The sequence below is a fragment of the Microtus ochrogaster genome, chromosome 18 (assembly GCF_000317375.1).
Source record: "Microtus ochrogaster isolate Prairie Vole_2 chromosome 18, MicOch1.0, whole genome shotgun sequence".
Taxonomy (NCBI): Eukaryota; Metazoa; Chordata; class Mammalia; order Rodentia; family Cricetidae; genus Microtus; species Microtus ochrogaster.
The window spans coordinates 45242372-45266038 of record NC_022020.1 but is presented as its reverse complement, the minus strand read 5'-3'; the positions used below and the strand labels follow the sequence as shown (position 1 = coordinate 45266038).

The window sequence follows — 23667 nt, the reverse complement described above, 5'->3', positions numbered from 1 at the left end:
TGTTTTGGTTTTAAGAAAATCTGACTGCACCGCTGAGGCTAACCTCAGATTCACAGCCCTTCCTCTTCAGATATGCAAGTGTTGAAATCACAGGAATGGATTACCAAAGCTGAAGGACGGGTTTATAGGACAAAAGTTGCTACTTTATTATTAAAGGAACTCCTTATACCATCATCTAAATTTGCCTAAGACATGTTCCAAATGCATAATTACCAGAAAGTTTCCTTGTGTATAATAATTATTCAAAATGCCTTATTGAATTGTAGCACAACACATTTTGTTTAAAGGACTAAATAAACTGAAGTGATATGACACTCCTGAAAGAAAAGAAGAAAGGAACCATGAACTTTGATGTACAATCATTTCACACGTTTTCATAAAATATGCCCTCCACACTAAACTTCTAAAATTCCTGAAGATAAACAACGAAGTTAAAATGCAGTTTTAAACAGTGTGCACTGGGTGGGTAAAAGAAGAGTACACTCCAAATATCTGAAAGCAAAACTACATTAAAATTGCAATGTATTATTTAAACATCAAATCAATTGTTACTAAGATTATCTTTCAGGAAATCCACTTTAAAGGACAATTCATTTGATTTCAAAGTCAAATTCTAAAGGGAAAAAGTTCACAAGACTAATGGCCACGATCTCATCACAGTCCACACCTCTGATTATAAAAATAATTCTGGCTATTGATAAATTGCACCAAAATAGACTTAAAGTCTAGAGAACAAGTGGATAGCCTCAGCCATTTCCCCAGATTGCTCACACACTACACAATAGAGGGTTTGAAGAGTTGGAAATGAACCTACCATGAATAACATATTGAAGACCTCCCACTGAGTGTTCAATCCCCACTTGAACATTCCCAAGGAAATCAGATTTTAGCCATGTGAAGGTAAAGGGCTGTTACAGTGTAAATAAAGAAGTAAAACAAAAAAAATATAGTTGACAAGACTCAAACTAGTCTTCTTGTTAGAGACATCAATTGAATACACTTGCAAGTAAACACCATAAAACGTAAATACAGAGGGGGTAGGGGAATTGTATCTGATGGAGATGTAACCAAAACGCTGCTCAAAGTTAAGATTCATGCTAACAACGAAACCTCAGAGAGGCCCTGGGTCCAATAAGAAAGATGTGTCCCACAATCATTCCCAAATCTATAAAGGCAGCTACCATGAATTTTAAGCAAATAAAAGTAAAGATAGGACTTTAGTCCAGGATGTGAAGTGGCATGTACCTGTAATACCACAAGTATCTGTCACACTTCAAGGCTTACCTCATAAGACCAGACACACTGAGTCCCACCGAAGCGGCGAACACAGCGACCCACTTCCACATCCTCGTGAGTGGTGTACATTTCTCGGAGGCATTCGCCAATGTGAGGAACCATCCTCCTGAGGACTTCGCGGCTGAAGATCATGCCCGGTCCTCCCATGCAGAAATTCTCCCCGGGTTCCAGCCCCAGCTTTCCAAGTTCCTCCGTATTCCCCAGGCCAGTCTGTCCCAGGTAGAGAGGCTTGCTGCTATTTAGGGACCTAAGGAATTCTTCTAATTTATCACCTACAAAGAGAAAACAGAGAGTCACCTCCTTCCCTCATTTCACAGGCAATTACTGTGTTCATTGGAGTGAGAGAACTTCCACCTTAACTCGCTCTTAACCTCCGAGTACACCTTTCGCCGCCAGGAAGAAGAAACAGTTTCCCTTCCTTTAATCCGCAAAACACAAGTTTAGGATTATTTCTCTACTCTAAATACAATTTTAACAAGTCTAACAATCATCAAACTTGAATCCGAGGTGAGATAAAGATAAGGGAACAAGTTACTATGTATGAGGTGACAAAAGTTCCCGGAAACATAACCCAATATCAAATGCAGGTATTTTGACAGCGAGTAAATATTCTTCTTTGTATGTATATTTGTGTCTATATCCTCATAGGTAGGGACACAACATCACATGTCTGCATGTGGAGGCCAGAGTTCAACCTTAGGTGTCTCCTCCCTCTGGTTCCAGGCACCTGGTTTTTGGAGACTGTCTTTCGAACTTGCATGAAGTTCACCTAGTAGACTAACTTAGCAGGCCAGAGAGGCCCAGGGAGTATTCAACTGTTTCTAGCTTTTTCTTTTTACCTGTTTTTGGGGGTTGCAACTCTGGTTCTGAAGCAGGGAAGGCAAGCACTTCACCAGCTTAGCGACCTTCATAGCTCCAATATCCAACTATATTCTTTTATGATAATTGACTTGGCTAGGTGTTTCTCATTAGTTAAACTTCAGTCACATGCAACCTACATTTTTTTAAGGGGACATTTAAATAAAACTTCATGTTGACACTGAACTTAGGAAGGCATTACTTCAGAGTGAAAAGGCCCTAACCATTACAATAAAAATAATGTGATAAGTTGACTTGTGGGTGGTAAGTTGATCAAAAGAAAGGACTTAAAAATAAAACTCTGTATCTTTAAGAGGTCAAAGCATTTGCTGTTCTATATAGCAATATATCAGAATAAATAGTCAACCTCTTCACATTCGTGACCAGTCTTGGTACGCTCATTTTTGATGGCCACTATCTTGTCACACCCTCTAGCCCCCAACAAGCATTTCTTTTTAACTATGACCGAGTTATTAATACAAAATGCTTTTTATTTTTAAGGGAAACACAGTATGATATTTCAAAGATTTGAGAATTAAATAACAAAAGTAGGTGCTATCAGTTGTACACTGTAGAGTGTGACACACACACACCCCCCCCATGCCTTCTTTCGTTTTTGGATGAGAGACAAAAGATAATTATCCTAAACTCCAAGTACCACAGGCAAAGAACAGAAAGAAAAATTAGCTCAAGTGTTAATACTTTTGAAAGTGGTACTTTTCTCTGAATCAACCATAAATACCACATTACAGGAATGCAATCATAATAGGTTTGTTTGTCGTTAATTATCAAAACCTCTCATTTCAAACAGCGTCACCACAGTGATTCTGCTCCTTCCAATTCAAAAGTTAGAACACCAGCTGTTAAGGTCAACTCCTTGTCCCAAAGAAGACCTTTGGGTCTGCTTGTCCTAACATTTGGTGAAGAGTATTAACCTTGATCATGACAGTCATAGACTTACAGGAAGCCAGCACACACTGAAAAGAGCTGCCCTTCACAGAACAAGAAGTTAGAAAGCACAGGAAGACCATTTCTTTCTTTGTAATCTTTCCCCTCCATTTCCACGATCTGAACCAGAAAGCCTCAGTCCTGTGGTCTAAGGAAGTTTGAGCCATTGAGTTTAGAAATTCTCTGTCCAGAACCACGGACAATCTGTAAATAAACGGCCCCTTCCCTGACAAAGTTTCCTCATGCTGTGGCTGTGTGATGCTGTTCTGGGTAGTTCTAGGTTCTGGTATATGCTGTAACCACCAAGATGACCTGCAAAGGATCTGCCGATAGTGTACTTGATGCAGCTTGCAGCTATGGGCGGTCTCTGTAAATCTAAAGCTCTCTCAACCTCCTTTTTCCACCTGACCTTTGGGGAGCCCCACCCATCGTCTCTGGGTTTTATTAAAGTATGGCAGAGAATGAGGAACAGCTAGCACGCTGGGCTGGTGGGTGTACCCAACGTCAGTTTCAGTGTGGGGGCAAGTTTCTAAAGGCAACAGAATGTTCAAACACGGGTCTGGGACAGCAAAAGATGACTAGCCTCAACCCCAGGGGTTCGCAAACTGCTCTAGACCAAGCTGAAACAAAGGAGCAGGGGAGTAAAGCAGCAACGTGCAATCCCCAGCTCTGCTCTAGCCAGCATCCTGCATCTTGCTTTCCTCTAGCCAGGACACGCCCCTCTGGACAGATCTGGGAAACTATCACCTACTTGGGGGAGGGGTGGGAATGGATTTTGGGTTAGCTCTATGGTCCCTTTCTTGGCCTTTCGAGTAGGGACCTGCGCCGAGAGGAAGGAACATTCACAAGAGCGAGGAAAGTGAATAAAGCTGAGCAGGTATGAGTAGGGTCCAGACTGCAGAAGAGGAGAAGCAGGCTAAGAATGGTGGGTGGGTGCGAGGGGTGGGGATAGCGGGCCAGGGGCTGCAGAAAGCCAGAGCAGGTGCTGGCAGAGAGGCAGTGGAGGGGCTGAAGATGGCAACAACGAAAGGAATCGGGAGGTGGGCAGGGGGCACAGCTAACACTGGGAGGTCACCTTTGATGTAGACATCGTCGTCGGCGCGCATGAACCACTCATACTTGTCCAGGTAGTGGTCGTGCATGTACTTGATCATCATGAAGGACTTTTTCTGGGGAGGGTAGGAATCGTCGACCCCCGGCAGAGCGATGACAGGCAAAGGAGGAGGGGGCTGGCCGAGCGCAGCACTGGGAGGCTGCTGACTGGAAAAGAACTCCACGCGGCCAGGGATGAAGCGCGCCCAGGTCCTCTGCGCGGCCAGCGCGCGGCTGCCCAGGTACTTCTGCGCGGTCATCACACCCACGTAGAGGAAGTCTCCGGGTCCGGAGCTCGGGGCAGCTGCGCCCCCGTCCCCGCTGCCGTTGTGGCTGCTCCCGGGCCGACCACCCTTCCGAGGGCCAGCCGCGCCCCCGTCCTCCTCCTCGGGTTCCCCTTTGGCAGCTGGAGCGTCGGGAAGCGCCGTCGCACCTTCGGGCTTGTGTCCTCGCCTCCTCTGCGGCAGCGGAGCTGGCTGCTGCCAGGGGCTGCTCCGAAAACTGGGACCTCCGGGCGCCGCCTCCTGCCGCTGTGGCCCCTGGAGCTCCTGGTTGGCAGGGGGCGGCGACTGCTCTAGCCGCGGCCGGGACTGGGGTTGAGGGAGCGGCTGCTGCGCGCCCGTTCGGGGCCCGGTGGCCAAGCGGCCGTAGAAGGAGCAGAGGCTGGAACCACGTCGCCTCTTCTCACTCAGCTCGGCCACCCGGGGGGCGATGAGCCAGGACGCAGCAGTGAAGCCCAGGACCAGCCCCAGCGCCACGCTCATCCACGGGCGGCGGGAGCGCACCGCCATCGCGGCAACCCGGGGCTCGGATGCAAATTGGGCGGTGTAGGAGATGCCGCGGGTCCCCTAAGCTGGCTGCCGCCCCAGCTGGGTCTCAGAGACCCCAGCCCGGACCGTGGCACGCCGCCTGGGCGCCAACGAGAGCTGGCTATCCCCACGCCGAGCTGCCGGCCGTGCGCTGCAGCTCCAGGCGAGGCGACAGCTCTGCTCCGCGCCGGGGCTCCCGCCGAGGGTCGGGAGTGAAACTTCGGCAGCGGCGGAGGTGGCGGTGGCGCCCGCGAGAGGAGCTGCAGGAGGAGGAGCGGCGGCGGCAACGCGTCCGCTTCTCGGCTGCCACCCTGTCACAGGCGCGCCTGGTCCCTCCTCCTCCCGCAGCCTCCGCCCTCGCTCCCCGCCTCCCTCCCACCCGCCGCCCGGCTCGGGACCGGCCCGAAGGAGGAGCCACCCGCGCCGTGGCTGCCAGGCGTGGGGAAGCGCGGGTCGTGGTATTTCCCCGTCACCCGCCCTTGGACGCCCCCCAACCAGCTCCTGGCTCGACTGGCCAGCCTCCTCTCCGGAAGGAAACGACGCCTGTACGGCCACCTCCGGCTTCCAACGCGGCGGTCCCCTGATCTCCCCTCCTTTGGCTCCAGCTCTGGGTCCCGTCCCGCCCCCGCCCCCGCCCCGCCCTCCTGACCCGGCTTCCCGGGTCTCAGTTGTGCTCCTCCGGGTGCCTCTGCCCGGCTGGGTTTATACTCCGAGCTAAAATTCTCGAGTCCCCAGTAAGAACTCGCTGCCGTGGGTGGGCTCCCCTCGTACAATCCACGGCCCGTGGCGTCCTGGCGTGACCCTCTTCCACTGTGCCCCGCCCGGGGTCCTCGGAGCCACTTTGGCGGTTTTGGTTTTGAGTGGCTACACTTACTGTTGCCACTGTGCCGCGCCCTCTCTCTCCACTCACTGCCAGGAAAGCAATGGTCAGCCCCAAGCCCAGCCGCCCTACCTGCGTCTTTCCCCTTCCCTCCCCCTGGTCAGAACATCAGCAGTACTAGGTGTCTCCTGAAACAAAATCTGAGATTGGAAATAAACGTTCCTAAGGCCAGGAGAGATGAAGGTGAATGGGGGGTATGAGGGGAGAATATTCAATCCTCAAGAAACTTGTGAAGACTGTCCTCCACCTGTTGACTTGGGAAATGTGGGGCTGCTTCCTCCTGGTAGTCTTTTTTGGAGAAATAAGCATGAATCATTTTCTGTCTGAGAAGAAAGACTAAATAGGACCGGCAAATGATTACAAAATGCGAACACATTAGAAAGCCCCAAAGACGCAAACCAAGGAGATCATCCCGTCAAACTTAATCACAAAATAAAATAAAAGGTGTAATTTTTGTTCTCGCCTGTTCTGAGACACTGACAAGAGACAGTTCATCTCTCTGCACGGGATCTCAAAATGGTTCAATGGTATTGGCGAAAATTACTCTTAATATTGAGAAGAATTTATCTGAAGATAATATTTTGAAGGAGACTTTTCAAAATTGTTTTCTGAACAAATGCGTGTGTCTAACCATCTACAGTCTGGTGTGTCTGACATCCCAAACCTTTTGCATCTCTTCCGGTTTCACTGCTCTGCTTTCCAGATCAACCTCAAAGGGGATGGATGGTATTGAATGGCATTAAGCGTAATGACTCTGTCGAGCACTGTGCTGGCAGAGTCCCTGGAACAGTCAGCCTGCCTGGAATCATTGCAGGAGGGTTCTTTCCACGCCAGTCACTGGCTGTCCACGGCAGACTAAAGGTTGCTTCTGTTTGACAATGAGTCGCCTCTCCTTTCCACATCTGAGCCTTGCCCTGCGACTCATGGGAATGAATGTCGAATTTCAGCTAGGGAACAAACCCAGCCAAGCAAAAAAGACTATCCTGATTAACAGTATATCTTCACCAATTTTTTTTTAATTTTCATTCAAGTGTTATCTCATGGAACTTTGGCCACGATGAATATTCTTTATCATTCTTTCATGGTAGCCACTGACCACATGAAATTTGGGGGCACTTGAAATACGGCTACTGTGACTGAAGAAATGTATTTTTAGCTTTATATAACTTGATGTTCATTCTGATTGAAACATCCCCATGTGGTCAGCTACTGTCATGATGGGCAATACATTTTCAAAGAGTTTCCCAATTATGTGTGGTAAGTGGCTGAGGGTCAGCAAACACTGCCTTAGAGTTCTCGGTGGCTCTTCAGTCTAGTGGGTACTGTTCATGAGTTGGCCTACGAGGCCATTAATTCTCATTAGATACAAATAACCCACTCAGGACCTGTTTAGAGTGATTGAGAAGAAAGTTAATTCCATTTATTAGTTTGCTTAACGAGCATGTATGAGGCACTACATACCACTCAAAGTGGACAGGTTTGCACTGGGAGACTCCAGCTAGATAAACGCTGAGGAAGTGTTCACTGTGCTCAGGGTGGACTCTGTGTTGAACATAGCACGCACTACAAAGCATCAGAGTGACCTGGCGGTGGTGGCGCACACCTTTAATCCCAGCACTTTGGAGGCAGAGGCAGGCGGATCTCTGTGAGTTCGAGGACAGCCTGGTCTACAAGAGCTAGTGCCAGGACAGGTTCCAAAGCTACAGAGAAACCCTGTCTCGAAAAACTAAAAAGAAAAAAATAGGAAAAACAAAAGCATCAGAGTGTTGGTAACTCATGGGAGGGAGAGGCGCAGTCCTCTAGAGTGTCCTAATACTGAGTGCATCAGTTTGAGAAACAGAAAGACACAGAAGATTTTTTTTTTTTTGTCATAGAAATGAAGGTTTTGAAGCAGTGGTCTGAGTGATTTGGGGAACCTGTTTTAAATCCTCCGAGTTTTAGATTTCTCACTTGAACATCACATCCCCGAGAGAAAGGTCTCAGCACTCTGGATGTGTTTAGTACAGCCTATGGGTCACTGCAGACCCAAGACATGTTAGTGCTTCCCCCATCTGACCTCTTCAAAGTTTTAGATAGAACCTCCTTTTTATATTTACTTTCAAGTATTGTATGTATGTGTGTGTTCCTTCAAACATATGGGTCTCAGAAGAACAATCTCAGGTCATCAGGTTTGGCAGCTCTCACCCCTGAACCTCCTTATCATTTTTTCATTTATTTAACAAGTACTTAGTATCTCTTCTAAACCTGATTCTGTTATTAAGAAACAGAAACAAGCAGACAAGGCCTCTGCATCGTGAAACTTATATTATATTCCAAGGGAAAATTCAAAGTGCTATATAAGAGATATGTAAATAAATAAACATGTTGGCTCATCTACCCGTGTCTTCAAAATTAGAGATCAGTGCTGGTGATATGCGTGGTAATGGGGCAATTTAAAATTGTTGCGCCAGATTCTTTCTGATAATTCTATCAAAGATAGGCAAAAGTAATGAAACTAACCATGGGGTTGGTTGCAGCCAAATGTCTTTCATTCGTGCCCAGTGCCTGCTTCTTCATGTCCTCCCACTTCTCCAAATACACCATGACCCAGGAACTGCCACCCTTGTGAATAAATAAAATGTAACTTAAAATATACCAAACATTAAAAACATTTTCTCACAACTTTGGAAGAACTTCTGAGCAGAAAGACCACAGCCGCCACTAAGCCTTTGGGACAGGCACTGCCTACTGAGGATCACCAAAAACTGGTGGAGCTTAGAAATGGGAAGTTCACTGCTGGCCTACTTTAAAAAAAAAAAAAAAAATCCAGAAAGGTACCAAAAAAAAAAAAAAAAACTAGTATGAACTCCAAATGTAAGATATGTGATTAAAATGTTTAACAGTCACATTTAAAAATAAACTAGTATGATTATTTTCCGTGCTTTCAAATTAACATACCCAAAATGTCATTATACTATGTTATCAATATAAAATTATTAGTGAGATGTTTTATATTTCTTTTAGTGAAACTGCTTTTTCAAGGCCATTCTGGCATATAAAAACTCATATTAGCCACTGTTTTGGTGTTTAATTGACACTTTTAACTAGTGGCTAACCGTGGGCAGTATATATTTAGTGTCTAATAACTATTTTAAAATCTCTGAATGTATTCTAGGTGACAATAAATATGTTATGTAAAGTAATCTTAGGGTTGTTATTTGTATTTTACAAGAAGAAAACTGCATGCATATATATACATACATATATTCCCCCTAATGCCTATGGGGAGAAAAATCTAGAGACAGGGAAACATATTGTAAAGGTATTTAAAGCTTTACTCCCGGCAGCTCCCAGTGCTCGAGACCATGGCTAACCTCACCAGTATGAGACCATGAGATCAATTACAAGCCCTACAAAAATTAAAAATAAATACTTTTTAGCAAATCAGAAAATTAAAATACCTTTTTTTTTTCTTCACCCCCAGTGCCTGCATTTCTTTCTCATTTTGAAGAAGAAGCTGTGAGGAAAAAAATATGCCTTGAATATTTTAAACTATGTTTTATTTATTCATGGGGAGGATCTTGTGCCGTGGTGTATATGTAGGGATGGGAGGACAAGAAACAATAGGTTTGGGGAGTAAATTCAAGCCATTTGACTGCAGGTACCTTTTCCCGCTATCATTGTGATAGCCTGAAAGTATTTTTATTAATCTAAATTAAGTGTTATGCTTATTGAGAATGCTATAGCTACTTATTTGAATTGCCCAAAGCCAGTGAAACATTTTTTTCATACTTTATTTTAATCTTGAAAATACACACATTTTAGGATAAATAATTTGGGGAAATTTTAAAATTAAAAACAAGCAATATATAATCTAAAAAAAAATTAAGAACAAAAAGCTGCCTGGGCAAGAGGTATTAGGAGCATATTTACCTGGAAACTATCACACAAAATCAAGAGGTAGGTTATGGCTGGGCCGTGGTGGCATACGCCTTTAATCCTAGCACTTGGGAGGCAGACACAGGTGAATTCCTGTGAGTTCGAGGTCAGCCTGGTCTACAAGAGCAAGTTCCAGGACAGCTAGAACTGTTACACAGGAAAACTCTGTCTGGAAAAACAAAAAAAAGAGGTAGGTAGGTTATATGTAGGGAATAAAACATAAAGGCATAGAAAGCAGAACAGCATGTTTCCTGCACTAAAGGAAAAAATACTCAAATGTGGCAAGGAGGAGCCGCATCTCGGACTGAAGGTCCCCAGCACTTTTGCTACTCTTACCTGAAACAAATGTCTCAGCATGTAAACTAGCAAACTGCCAGGTAAAAATCTCCACGGAGCAACATGGTGGCCAATTTCGAGAAAGACAGTAAGACCAGAAATGTCCTAAAACCATAATTATTTTACAAAAGAAATCACAAAATTGATTCTCTGACATCCCTAAATCTTTTCAGGATTTCAGAGGTGACCATGTGCAACTGTGGTAACATACAGATTAGCTCTCACACAACTCCTCGGAGATAAAGTTATTGAGATATATTATCATCTGGATTCAGGGTGCAGGTTTTCTTCATGATGGAAGCGTAGGGTTGTTTGACAGCATCGTCAACCACTGGAGACCAGGTGTGTGCAAAGCTGTGCTTGCTCCGAAGGCCCTCCCTTGAGTATATGAGTATTCCTAAAGAGCTAGCACTAGCTAGTAGAAATGAGTTTGGGGAAGAGTCCCTAGTTCTGATCACTATGCTAACGGTAAATACTTAAACAAACAATCCAGCACATACTTCTGAGGCTCTAAGCCAGCAGAGGCTGGTACTGGCACTTTGACTTGGGATTCTATTGAGCCATGTTAGGGTGTTTTTCCTTAACAGATCGACTAAATTGATTTCATTTGCGTGAAGCAACTGTGGCATCTAGTGGCTAGTAATCATAATGGTAATACAGTCTGCTTCTAAGATAAATTATGCCATAAGTACTTTGGACATTGAGGGTTATTATAACCACTGATGATAAGATAGCTTTTTTGTTATACTTTTATTCCCTCAGAAATCATCACAGCAGGAAATGTTCAAAGTTTACACAGTGAAATATGAAAAGCCAATTAGTTAGAGCAGATTACAAACTGTGTATGCCATGACCTGATGTTAATCTATACCATATAGGTTAATCTATATAGATAACAAAATGAGGATATGGTGGTTCATTCTTTGTTGTTGTTGGTTTTTTTTTCTGCCCTTTGTTTTCGAGACAGAGTTTCTCTGTGTAACAGCTCTGGCTGTCCTGGAACTTGCTTTGTAGACCAGGCTGGCCTCTGACTCACTGAAATCTGCCTGCCTCTGCCTCCCGAGTAGGGGGATTAAAGGCGTGCACCACCGCCAGGCCCAGTGGTGGTTAATTTTTTACAGTGACTGTCCTTTGAGTTTTAGAAAGATATTATTAATTGTTAATTCTGCTTTTACATATGATAATGCTATTGGTGTATGATTTTTTTCAAATGAATCTTTATTTTCAGAAGTGTATACTCACATGCTAACCAGATGAGTTGATATGATGACTTCAAACAGTATTGGTGGAGGTCACACTAGCCAATGTGTGACCACACATTGTGTGTGGTCACAATGTAAATCCAGACATGTGTGAAGCTTGGTGTTATTAGGGGTGGGCCTTAGCATTGGGGGTACCTTTGGAGATATTTGGAATTATCCATTATAAGCTGCTTAAAGAAAGTGCTTCATTTGTTTACATTAGTGTAAATTCAACATTTTTTTTCAATAGATTTAGCTGACTGAGATAATACAACTTGCCCAAAGGATTGCTGAAAAGGCCTCTTGGCAAGACAAGAGAATGCCATTTGTCTTGGTTTGAATGATAAATGTCTCCCCAAAGTTCATGTATTTAAAACTTGGTCCCAGTTGGTGGCCCTTACCAGGTTTCAGACCCTTCTGTAGGGACAGCCTTCCATGCATTACTGGGAGAGGACTTTGAGAGCTTGTGGTTTTGCTGGTTAGGTTTCCTGTGTGTTTAACAGAGGACACCTGGGTAAAGTTATCTCAATTGAGAAAATGATTCCAACAGATTGATCTGTGGGCGTATCTGGGGAACATCGTCTTGATTAATGATTACTGTGGAGGGTCCAGCCCATTGTGGGCAGTGCCACCTCTAGGCACACGAACCTAGCTTGTGTGAAACAGCAAGCACAGGGAGCCATGGGGAGCGAGCCAGTAGACAGCATTCCTCCGTGGTCTCTGTTTCAGTTCCTGCCTTGCTTGAGTTTCTGCCATGGCTTCACTGCATGATGAACTGTGATTTGGACATGCAGGCCAAACAAACAACTCCTCCCCAGGTTGCTTTCGGTCTGGGTGTTTATCAAAGCAGCAGAAAACAGACTCAAACAATGGCCTCGTCCCCCTGCCTGTTTGCTGATTTGCTTCCTGTTTGTAGATGAAAATGTGATCAGCCAGCTGCTGCTTTCTCTGCCTCTTGCCATGGCCCCCTGCCGAGACCAGCTCTATCCTAAGTTCAAATCAACCCTCTCTTCCTAAAGTTATTTTGATCATGACACTTTTTCTTTCACAACAGCAGAAGGATAACTAATGTAACAGTGCCCTTTGGAAGGGGTCAATAAACATCCCAAATGAAAGAAAAATCCTGTCTTCAGTGTCCTCTCTGTCTCAATGGTACTCGGAGCTGTAAGAAAAATGCCTGATTGAATTCTCACAAAGAAAGAAGCACTGTTTCTGATGCAAGAATTGTTTGTTTCTAAATAGAATGAACTTTTATTATTACAGTGAGCTACAAAATTTTTAGAGAGGGCTTAATTAGAAACCTGAACTTATTCATAAAAATATTACTGCTTTTAATTTTCTCTCTTCACTACTCTCCTAAGTTATTAATAAGCTACAATTCATATCTTAGCCTTAGTATTTTAAAATTACAAATACCACCTTCCTCTGTTTAATGTACAATCCCTGCTGGTTGCTTCTTTCTGTTTATGAGACAAAGCTATGCAGCAGAAACACACAATTTAGACGTGCCACCTAAAATTTTCTTACAGCCATGCTTTCTAAAGTAAAATCAATCTTAATATTGCATTTTTGTCTTCTCAATAATCCTGTCTCTAGGCAGTAAGCCTTAAGGCCCAGTTTTTAAACAATAAAAATTTAATTTCAGAATGTTTATAAAATTTATTATGCTGCTTTTTAAAATATTTACAGATGCGTATATTTTATAGGAACACATAACAATACCTGTGTGTGTACATGCAGGCACACATGTGTATTGATTGTATGAATATTATATGTATTCACTGTCACATAATTGTTAAAAAAAAAAAGTGTAAGAGGGAGTTTAGAAACAGTCCTTCTTGTTGATCGCAATTCTTATTAAATCTCAGGATATTTTACTAGGGCCCAGGCAAGCTTAGGTATCACGTCTTTGAATAGATTGTCATAGAGTCCTGCCTTAGGCTTATAGATAGAATATCCTACCCAAGATTCCACATCTCAAGTGAGGCAGGCATGGCTTATAATTAATTTTATGGTGGCTGCAGACAGAATGACTCTTATTTAACTTCATAGCAAACTAATAATGCCCCGAAAGTCTCCTACTCTTCAAAGTTAAGTATTTGGCGATGTTAGCACTAGGATGTCAGCTATTTTTCTGACAATCCTCGTTTTTTAATTAGTTTTAGAAACATATTAATTTCACAAAATATTTCATTTATTCACATTAATGTGTCATGACTGTTGTTTTATATTAATATGTTAATACCTGAGTTTTTTAATGTATAATTTCTCAAATAATATTGAAATCCAATTTTTAAACATTTATTTTTGTGTGTGTTTGCGTGTGTGTGTGTGTGTGTGTGTGTGTGTGTGTGTGTATGTGTGTGTATGCATGACTACATTCTTGTAACCAAGAAGGCCAGAGACATTGGCTTCCCCTGAAACTGGAATTAGTTGTGGAGGTGGTTGTGTGCTGCTAAACATGAGTGCTGGGAATCAAGTTTTTCATGTGTAAAGGGGAGTCCACACTCTTCACTGCTGAGCCGTCTATGTGGCCCCCTCATCAAGTTTTGCAGATGTAGAAAGTCTCTTTACAAGTGCTTGAGAACGCTAGCCTAAAGAAGTTCCTTCATATATCTTTTTCTTCTGGAAGCACTACAAAAATGTTCTCTAGGAAGAAGAGTTCAGAGCTAATCAGACTTGGCTTGGTAGCTCAAGCCTGCAATCTCAACACTCCAGATGTGAAGACAGAAATGGGAGGCCAGCCTGGGCAACAGTGTGAGACCCTCAGAGTCACTGAGCAAACTGAGGCTCCTTCTCTTCGATTGACTCGTAGACTCATTAATAAAGGAATTTAGAAACAGTCTTGGGAGGAACTCAAGGACAATTTCATTAGAGTTTGGGAGTTAAAAAACAGAGCAAGAAAAGCTGTAGCTCACAATGACTTCTGGGAAGAGAACAGTGGAGAGGAGGAGGAGGAGAAAAAAGCAGGATTTCATACGTCAGAAGCCACACTGTGGAGATGCGTTTCTGTCTCAGAAGGAGGGAGAAGCTTTAGAGACAATAAGAAAGCCCAGGATCCAGGACAGTACACCCAGGCTTTGGTGAGTATCAGAAAGAAATGAGATAGAAAAAAAGGAGAAGGAAGTTACATTTTTCTGGGTTAGGACCCAGAAGCATGTACAATCTCCACGTGGTTCCTAAAAGAAGTGCTGCAAAGGTTTACCTGGAGGATAAGTATATCTCATTAAGGGAATGATTATTCCTCCCATCTCCTTAGCACGCCTGGCTCTGAATCGCCTTCCTGAGTGGATGATACCCACGGGCTATCATGTTCTAATTTTGGAGCACTTCAGATATTCCACCACCAATCAGAGCCCGGGGTTTTCCCTTCTTTGAGGTCAAAATAGTGGCAAACCTTTTAATGTTACAAGGGAAATGGAAGGCGGGGCCCAAAGCCTTAGTGGCTTCTAAGGCTATATAGAATTTTCTCCTCCAGAGCAGGGAGCTTAAAATTGTTTCAGAACCAGACTAAGAACATGTGCCTACAAGTATTTCAACATTTCTGACCTCCATCCAGGACAAGACCAGGGACATGTTGGCTTCTGGTCGAGCACAGGAACAACAGCCCCTATCTCATTTTTAAATTTCTTGTCCTCATCAATATTAAGAAAAATTAAAATAGAAAAAAAAACTCAAACATTGAAGAGTTAGAATATGTTGCTGTTAGCTTTACTCTTGGAATCTTGGCTGGCATGACAGTGTCTGTCCTTGAATTAGCATTTGTTGAAGGTTTCAATGTTTTAAGAACATTATGTCACCACAGTTTTAGACTTTTACCTTTGCATTCAAGGAACTGTGTTGTTGGCGTCTGCTCTGTTTTTCCATTGATGGCTATGGAAAGGACATGGCAAGGATGAATTTTCAGGAGCATTAATCTCATGTCGTTCTTTTCTAATTAAACTCTGAGAGTCTAATTAAACTCTGATGGCACATTACTATCTTGCACAGACTGGATGACATGCTTTTCAGATCTACAAAAGACTAATACATCATTCTCAAATTTTGAGCCATTTTGGATTGTCATATCAAAAGAAAAATCCTCCAGTTACTGCAAGAGTCAACACGGTCATAAAAGTTACTGAGGAGGCAGATAATACTACCATCTTAATAAAGTTAAAAGAGTAATTATATTCATCCAATAGATGGGATGCTAAATCGGAAGGAAATAGTGTGAATTAATGTACATAGGGTCTCCTAAATGTAAGGATTGTAAGAATTGAGGAGGAGGCTGGAGACGTGGGGAGCTGGGTAAATTGATTACTGGCTAAGACCTGAGTTTGAATCCCCAGAAGTCACACAAAGGCAGGAGCGTTTGTAACCCCAGCTCTGGGGGAGAAAAGGCTGCAGATCCAGGGAAGACACCTGAGCAGTCTGAGCAACCACTCTAGCCCAAATTCAGTTAGAGACATGATCTGAAAGGAATAAGCTGGAAAATAACAGAGGAAAACACGAAATACCAACCTCTAACCTTCACACATGTATAGCCATTTAGACACACATACACACATACATACACAAACACTGCACATACAAACACACACACAAACACTACACATACATACAAACACACAGACATACACACACATACATACACACACGAACATACACACTCATACCTATACACACAAACACTGCACATGCATACAAACATACACACACATACATTTACACACAAACATACATACAAACACTGCATATGCATACAAACACACGCACTATATACATATGCATAATGATTTGAATTAAAATCATATGAGGCAGAGGAGGAGGGAACATGGTGGTAATTCTTAGATTGGTGTCTGTGGCTTCATCTCTGAGTCTGTGAGCCTCAAAGCTAGGTGGCTTCTCAGCAGGAAGCTTTGTGGTTTCATCTCCTAACCAGGCACAAAGGGATTCAAAATGACACGTGACTGCGGCACACCCAGAAATGAGTGAGGGTGTAGAGCGAGCATTCCCAACTCTCCTGGTGTCATGCTCGTCACACCCTTTATTCCAGGCAGCATTTTCCCCCAGCCTTCATCTCCTCTGTCTACTTTTACAGAAACACAGGCAGGAATAGTAACTGTGCCACCTGAATCTAATTAAAATTAAATTTAGGTTTTAGTATTAGTGGCACACAAGCGGGAACTCCTGAACTCTTGAACATGGTATAGTCATCAAAGTCAGCTCAAAAGCTAGTCTGTGAGTATATAGAACTTGGCTGGTCATGACATCTTACGTGTTAAAATGTTGGTACCAAGGTTGTTGTTGATCAGAATACCTATGTAAATATTTCTAGTTCTTGATTTGGTAAAACTAATTATAAATCTCAATTTCTACTGAATCCGAAACTCTGAGGGTGAGAGCCAAGAATCTATTATTTACTTACATAATTCTTAAGCTATTAAAGTTTGTTTAGCATTGTGTTCATTGTCCTTAATAACTGAGTCTGACACATTAAACTAAACTAGATAATATGAAAGACAAGAGCAACCTCAGGGGAAAAAGAGATCCATATCTAAATTCTAGTTTCTCCAGCCCCAAAACATAGAAGACCTTTCCTTTCCTTTCCTTTTTTTTTTTTAAATTAAATGTTATTTTATCTCTCTATTCCTTAATTTGGGCTTCCCAGAAAACAGGTTTTGAGTCTGAGCTTTAAGGGTTATTTGGAAAGTGACCACAGGGTACATTAATAGAAGAGATATAGGCAGGAAATAGGAAAGGATAAAAATAAGTGATTGCAGATTTTGAAGCCCACTACACTGGTGGATGTCATTGCTTGAATGCCTTTGCCTCCTATATTCGAAGGTTTATTTCCCAATTGAAAGATTGTTTAAAAAGGATTGGAAGGTGTGGCCTTGTTGGAGGAGGTGTGTCACCAAGTTTGGACTGGGAGGAAAGTCATAAAGTCATGGACATTTCTCATCTCCCCACCCCCACCCCTATCTCTGCCTCATGCTTGTGGGTGAGAAGATCAGATGTAAGCTCTCAGCTATTGCTCCAACTCTATGCCTGCCTACTGCCATGCTTCCCACCATGAAGGACATAGACTCCCTTCTGAAAGCAGGCAAGTCCCCAATTAAATACTGTCTTTATTTTTAAGTTGAATTGGCCATGATATCTCTTAGCAATAGAACAGGACAGTAACTACAACAGTGGATAACTAAAGTATAATTCCACTCGAAGATTCTGATAACAATTTAGGACATGGAATAGGGATTATTTCACTGTAGGAGAAAAGAATTTGGGTGTTTATTAACAAATACATCAGTCATTGATTAATCGTTGCTTCCAGAAATATTCATTCCCCAACACTTGGAGCCTTCCATTATAAGGTTCACAGTGCGTCCCAGTTGCTAGGTGAAAGCCCTTTGAAAGATAGTTAAAGGGCTGGTAGTTAGGAGACAGCTTGCTGCAGCGCTGAAGGGTAAGGTCATGTGAGCAGGCCTCTGACAATCTCAGTTCTCACCCAGGGGTTAGAAATCACAGTCACCCCTGGAGCCACACTGCTGGAATTCATACCGTACGACAGACACACCCCAAGGAACAGCTCAAATACATTCCTTGAAAATTCTGATTTCTTTTTGTTGAGAAATGGATCATATATTAGCAGTCTTCATGGATCTATTTGGCTTGGTGTTTTCCTGAATGCTTTTCTTTTTAAACTACTACTAAGATTTCAGGAAGGAGCTTCCAGGCTAACAAGGCTTAGTTTTGAGAATTCCCTTTGGCTATTTTAAAAATCTTTTTACAAAGGAACACTTGTCTGTCTCTTCTGGATATCCAACTTAAACAATCTCACCTTAGGTATTTTATCTTCATCAATAACTGGATCCAATAATCATTTCTTAATATTATCCAATTTCTAGTAATCCCATCAAGTCCATGGCATCAGTATTATTTTCTGTGGCTTTTGAAAATTTGTTATGGGTTCTATCTACATCTCTTGTTTTTCTTAAATTATATTTTGTTCAAAAAAAAAAAAGTTGGGTCTTTTGCCCTCTAGAATTTCCCTTAACTAGGGAACTTGTAGATCTTCTGTCTGTGATGTCATTTACCTCCTTTCTCTAGATAGTAACAATACCCTGAGAAACGATAAATTAACAACAGTAGACTCTAGAGAATTCCAAATACAGGTTCAGTTTTTTTCTTTGGGGCATAATTTACTTCCTAATTTACTTGCGTTCTTTCAGCAGCAGGATTGCTGTGCACATGCACGTCATGTCTGTCCTTGGCTAGTGTCACTTGATACTGGGTTGACTGATACTGGATTCCTTGACTAATCTAATGATTATCTCATTAGAAACTCCAAGTGGACATATTGCAATTATTCTTCCTTTGTCAACTGAGATACTTCTGTAAAGGAAACCTTAACTCTAAATTTACCCAGACAGTCTGTACAAAGGGTGGATTTTTGCTCTCGCACCCGTAATTGTTTATGCTCTAGAGAGTGTAAAAGACAAGGTGAATGCTCTAGAGAACTTTTAATCTTTTATTTTTTAGAAAACTATCTTTTCACATTTTACATGCCAAATCCATTTCCCACTCCCTCCCCTCCTCCTGTCCCCTCTATCTTCTTCCCCCATTCCCTATCCACTCCTCAGAGCGGGTAAGGAGTCAACACAGAAAGATGAGCATGGTATGTACCCACTCATAGGTGAATACTAGCTGTAAAGCTAAGGGTTATGAGCCTGTAGTCCACGATCCCAGAGGAGCTAAGTAACAAGGAAAAGCCTAGGAGAAACATAGAGATCCCTGTGAAAGGGGAAAACAGACAAGCTCCAGAAAATTTTTGAAAGACAAGGTTAGACAGAATTTGTTCTTACCAAAAGCAACCTGATTTTCAGCTGTTCTAACCAAAACACCATGACTAGATTCAAGTCTGCTTTTTAACATATAAAGTTATGACTCTAGGAACAACAAAAGAAGCTATGTATGTTTGCAATTTTGCTTTTTTATTTCTTAAATTAGACTTCTAGATTTCTCCAATGAGTGTATAACTGAGTTAAGGCGAGGAGGTGCACCTCCAGATTATTTTTTAGCCTACAGAACTTCTAGTACATTATGAATAGATTATTTATGAGTTATAGGGTATTTTAATTTGCATTTAAGAAGAGCTTGGTAAAGTTGGATTTGAAACAGGAAGAATTCTGCTGAATGTGGTTTTTACATGGTGAACGCCCATGTGGTCATTTTCGGTGTTTTTTTTTTTTTTTTTCTTTTTAGTTCAACTGTGGTTTGGCATCCGCTACTGCTAATGTCTGTGCCTCCTTTCTTCTTGCATTACTCATTAACGTCGCAGCAATGTCAGCTGTCCCCAGGCCTGCCCTGCAGCCATACTCTCCTAGGCCTAGGGTTCCTGTGACCCCTGCACAAGGAACCGTAGACTCTGCTGTCCTCACAGGGAAAAGCTAACAGTGATTTCGCTTGAGCAGAACATGGCAAACTGCATCCCACAGGCCAATCCACCCGTCCACCTTATTTGATACAGTCTACAGGGCTAAGGTGAACTTTCCTCACTTCGTTCCCCAAAAGGTTTCACACTTCAATATTTTTGCTTTTTTAAGGCTTACTTAAGGTCTTTAATTTTGCCTCCTTAAAAAAAAAATCTTAAAATATTTGATATTTATCTCTTTCAAAAAGAGTTCAGCAACTACAGTTGTGATTTTTCAAATCGAATGTAGAAGAAAGAGCAGGAGAGTGGCAAAAACATCCCATTTAAACCCCTGACCAGTCTCGAGAAAACCAAATAAATAAATAAATAAATAAATAAACCCCTGACTTAAAAAGAATATATAATTACTTAAATTTTTTTTTGGTTTTGTTTTTAGTTTGTTTTGGATTTTCTCGCTAAAAAAGTTGAATCCAGAGCAAGTGGGCTGCTTTGGTGAGCATGATAGACTAAAGAAGAGATGACAGTTTTGACACTGGGGATTGCAGATGACAATTACAGTATTAGAAATAAAAATCAGCCTATGATTTATTCTGTGGATATTTTCTGTTGAAGTGATTCAAAAATAAAATCCTGCTTCTAGCAGATAAGTGAGTATTAATAGCAGTATTTTTTTTTAAGCAACTCACCTTGCAGACTTAGGACCTTCTGAAATTAAACTGATTCAAATGCTTAAAAAGAAAAATAGAAATTTTTGATTTTACCCACCATGTCAGAAACAGCTCTCATCATCAAAATGCAGCAATCAGGCAAGAAGAGCCAACAATTTGGAGTGAGAGATAAAGCTGGGCCTATTCCAACATCCCCAGTGTTTGCTCGGGATGGAGCCACTGGCGAGTGGCTGTAAGGAGCAGGCACCTGGTCGTGAATTTGCTGCTACCATCTTGTGTGGGTGGACGGAGAGCTTCCCGTTGTAGAAGGGTGAAGAACAACTTTCCTGTTTGAAGTTCCTAACTTCAAACATTTAAATATGTGCACACATACAGCAGTTGAAGTTTATTGAAATCATTCTTGGATTAAAGTTGGTGAAATTGCATTTACATTTTAAAAGAGATTGGGGTAGATTTGAAAATAAACTGAAAATCCATTAAAATTTACCCTTGAAAACCCCATATTTGTCTATAAAGTAGATTATCTATGGACTCGGATATGCATCCCTATGTGGCACATTTTATGACACTGAAATTTAAGTCCTTCAAAGCTCAACTGGGACAAAAGGACACATTCAGCTGTGTAGAATCACTGTCCTTACGAGGACCCACCATGTACTTACAACGACTAGAGTGTGGGTGGAAATTCTGAAATGTTTGCTTCATTCTGACTTTAACTTCCACTGAAATAGGTTCTTTTTGCAAGTAATCGTGTTATTTAAATAAATGCAGCAAGACAGACACTCAGTATGAAACATCTCTGGGACAGAAGGCGTTTGACACAAATTCTCTATATTAGAATATTAAAATATAAAACAAATGTGTGTGCGCACACAAACCATTTTATCTACAGATCTAAGCATGGCACTTCCACTTTGATGCCAGGCATTATTTCTCCTAGTTTTTTATTCAGGAAAGATTCCTAAGCACTAGCTACAAGGCAGTGGGTGCTAGGCATTCTTATCCAGGTAAAACAGACCAAAGTTCCTTGACTTTATTTCATGGGACTTATACACTAGTTGGGAATGATCAATAAATTGAGTGTGATTTGTGCTGGGAACACCACAGAGACGGTGTGGGGACATTGCAGACCTGGAACAGAAGAGGCCTTGACCTCATTCAAGTTTGCAAACCTTCTTGTAGAAGAAGGAACTCCATAGAGTTACATCTTCTGTAAAAGTTAGGCTCTCTTATTTGAAGTTACACACAGAGAGACAGACAGACAGATGCCCCCACACAGACACAATAGCTCTTCATGGCATGAAACATTCAGGCTTGTCTTTTGCTTTCCTGAGTATTAGAAATAACTAACAGCACTACTTGAGAAATGAATTACAGTAAAACATTTAAATCACTAAGAGGCCCTGAGTACTAGGAAATCAGAACATAGTCTGGTCTCTTGAATTAGAAGAGATCTTTATCGTGCAGTTCCAGTAATCTGTGGGGATATTTCAGCTACTGATGCCTGACCTCTCTAGCTTGGTCCCTAGTTGTCTTTTTAAAAAATATTTATTCTGCTTTTCTTGCTAACGATTATATCTTCATCCCATATCTAGCTGCTGCTTAGAGACCCTGCTGGCATCTCTATTGCGTAACATCTCCACATCAGAGCAGACAACTATCATTCTAAGAGGCTAAAGTTGACAGAATTTCCCTATCGTTTGCAGTTTTAATTTGGAGGAGGCTTTATCGAAACTGTTCTGATTCAGGCTGGAGATCCTGATTATGCAATACAGCATGAAAGCATATTTTCCTTTTATGGCAACGGTTTATCTTTATCTTCAGTATTTTTCCTTCCTCTTATTTCAAGCTGAGAGTCAACCTATTTGTTTCTCTTGATCCCAGACATTTTACAGAGTTCGAGGTAAAATCCTCTTGAGGAAAACTGTCATCCTTAAGTTTTGTAAAATATTGCCTCATTCATAATAATATCCTTGGGGCTCATTCCCAAAAGGTATGGAAGTGGATTTAAGGCCATTTATAGTATATATCAAAAGGGCCATAATTTGTGGGTCTCATGAACATCAGTTACTGGGATCATTTTAGGAGAAAGTACTAGGAAGTGTGCACCCTACACGGAGACTCAAGACACACAGGGCAGAGGTTTGAGAGCCTTAGGACAGTGAAACACTTGTGTCAACAGCAACCACTGTGCACAGAATAACTTTAAGAGCATCCCAGGTGCTATAGACACAAGCCTAGAATTCAGACAGTTTTCATAGGAGGTACAAATGCCTTGAGTTTCATTTCTTACCAACTGGAGGCATGCAGATGGAAGAAAATAAAATATCAACCGAATAGCAGAGTGTATGCTTATAATTCTAGCACTCTAGAGGCAGGAGGATGGTGAATTCCAGACAAGGAGGTGGACAGTGAGTCTGCCTATGAACTAAACAAAAGGAAAGATTGGAGGAAGGAGAGAGAGAGAGAGAGAAAAGAAACAAAACAAAATATGATACATATATATTGATATAAATCAAGTTTTATGCCATAAACATTTCCCCATTTGTAGGCAGTAATAACTTAATTAAAAATAAGTTTCTTTCTCAGTAGTTTTTATATAAAATGTTAATAAATGCTGCTGTTACATCAAGTTTTTTAATTTCGGAACTCATCTCATTTCATATCCTTCAACCAAAGAATGTGAAAAAAACTGATATCCATCCAATATAGGCTTTCTTCTTATTGACTTTAGACCTACAGGAAATTGCACGTTAGAGTTGGTATGTATAAGATATTAACACTATTGTCTAAAAGATTAATTATTGCCAAACCCTGATCGAACAAAGTCTAATTTCATCTGTTTAATGTATTTAAGCTTCAAAAGTTAATACTTGGTCTGATGTCACACCTTTAGATATGATCATGTAACAATTTTCCATTTTTTCTGTAGTACCTGACAACTAGATATGTAACTAATTTGTAAAAAGTCTTATGATTTATATATGATGTGAATTTAAGGGATGTGTCCTTGTCTTTGCTTCTGATAGCTGAAATAACAAAGAAAGCATTGATTGCTTTTAATGAAATTGCTACCGTAATTCTTGGCATCAATATATATGAATGGACACTAGAGGCATTCAGCGCTTTCACGCTTTTAATTCTTGCATGACTAGCATCCTTTTAGGGAATCATATGACATTTCTTCTGCAGTATTCCTGTTCAG

General features: G+C 41.7%; 1 protein-coding gene across 1 annotated transcript in view; it reads right to left on the bottom strand.

Annotated features, from left to right (window-relative positions):
* Window positions 1-5282, bottom strand: part of Chsy3 (chondroitin sulfate synthase 3) — a 228842-nt gene extending 223560 nt beyond the window's left edge. Inside the window, exons 1-2 of the mRNA XM_026783633.1 lie at window positions 4178-5282; window positions 1285-1568 (exon numbers count right to left, since the gene is read on the bottom strand). Coding sequence (XP_026639434.1) covers window positions 1285-1568; window positions 4178-4985 — 1092 coding nt within the window. The 5' untranslated portion in view covers window positions 4986-5282. The remainder of the gene's footprint in view (window positions 1-1284; window positions 1569-4177) is intronic.
* Between the last annotated feature and the right edge of the window lie 18385 nt (window positions 5283-23667).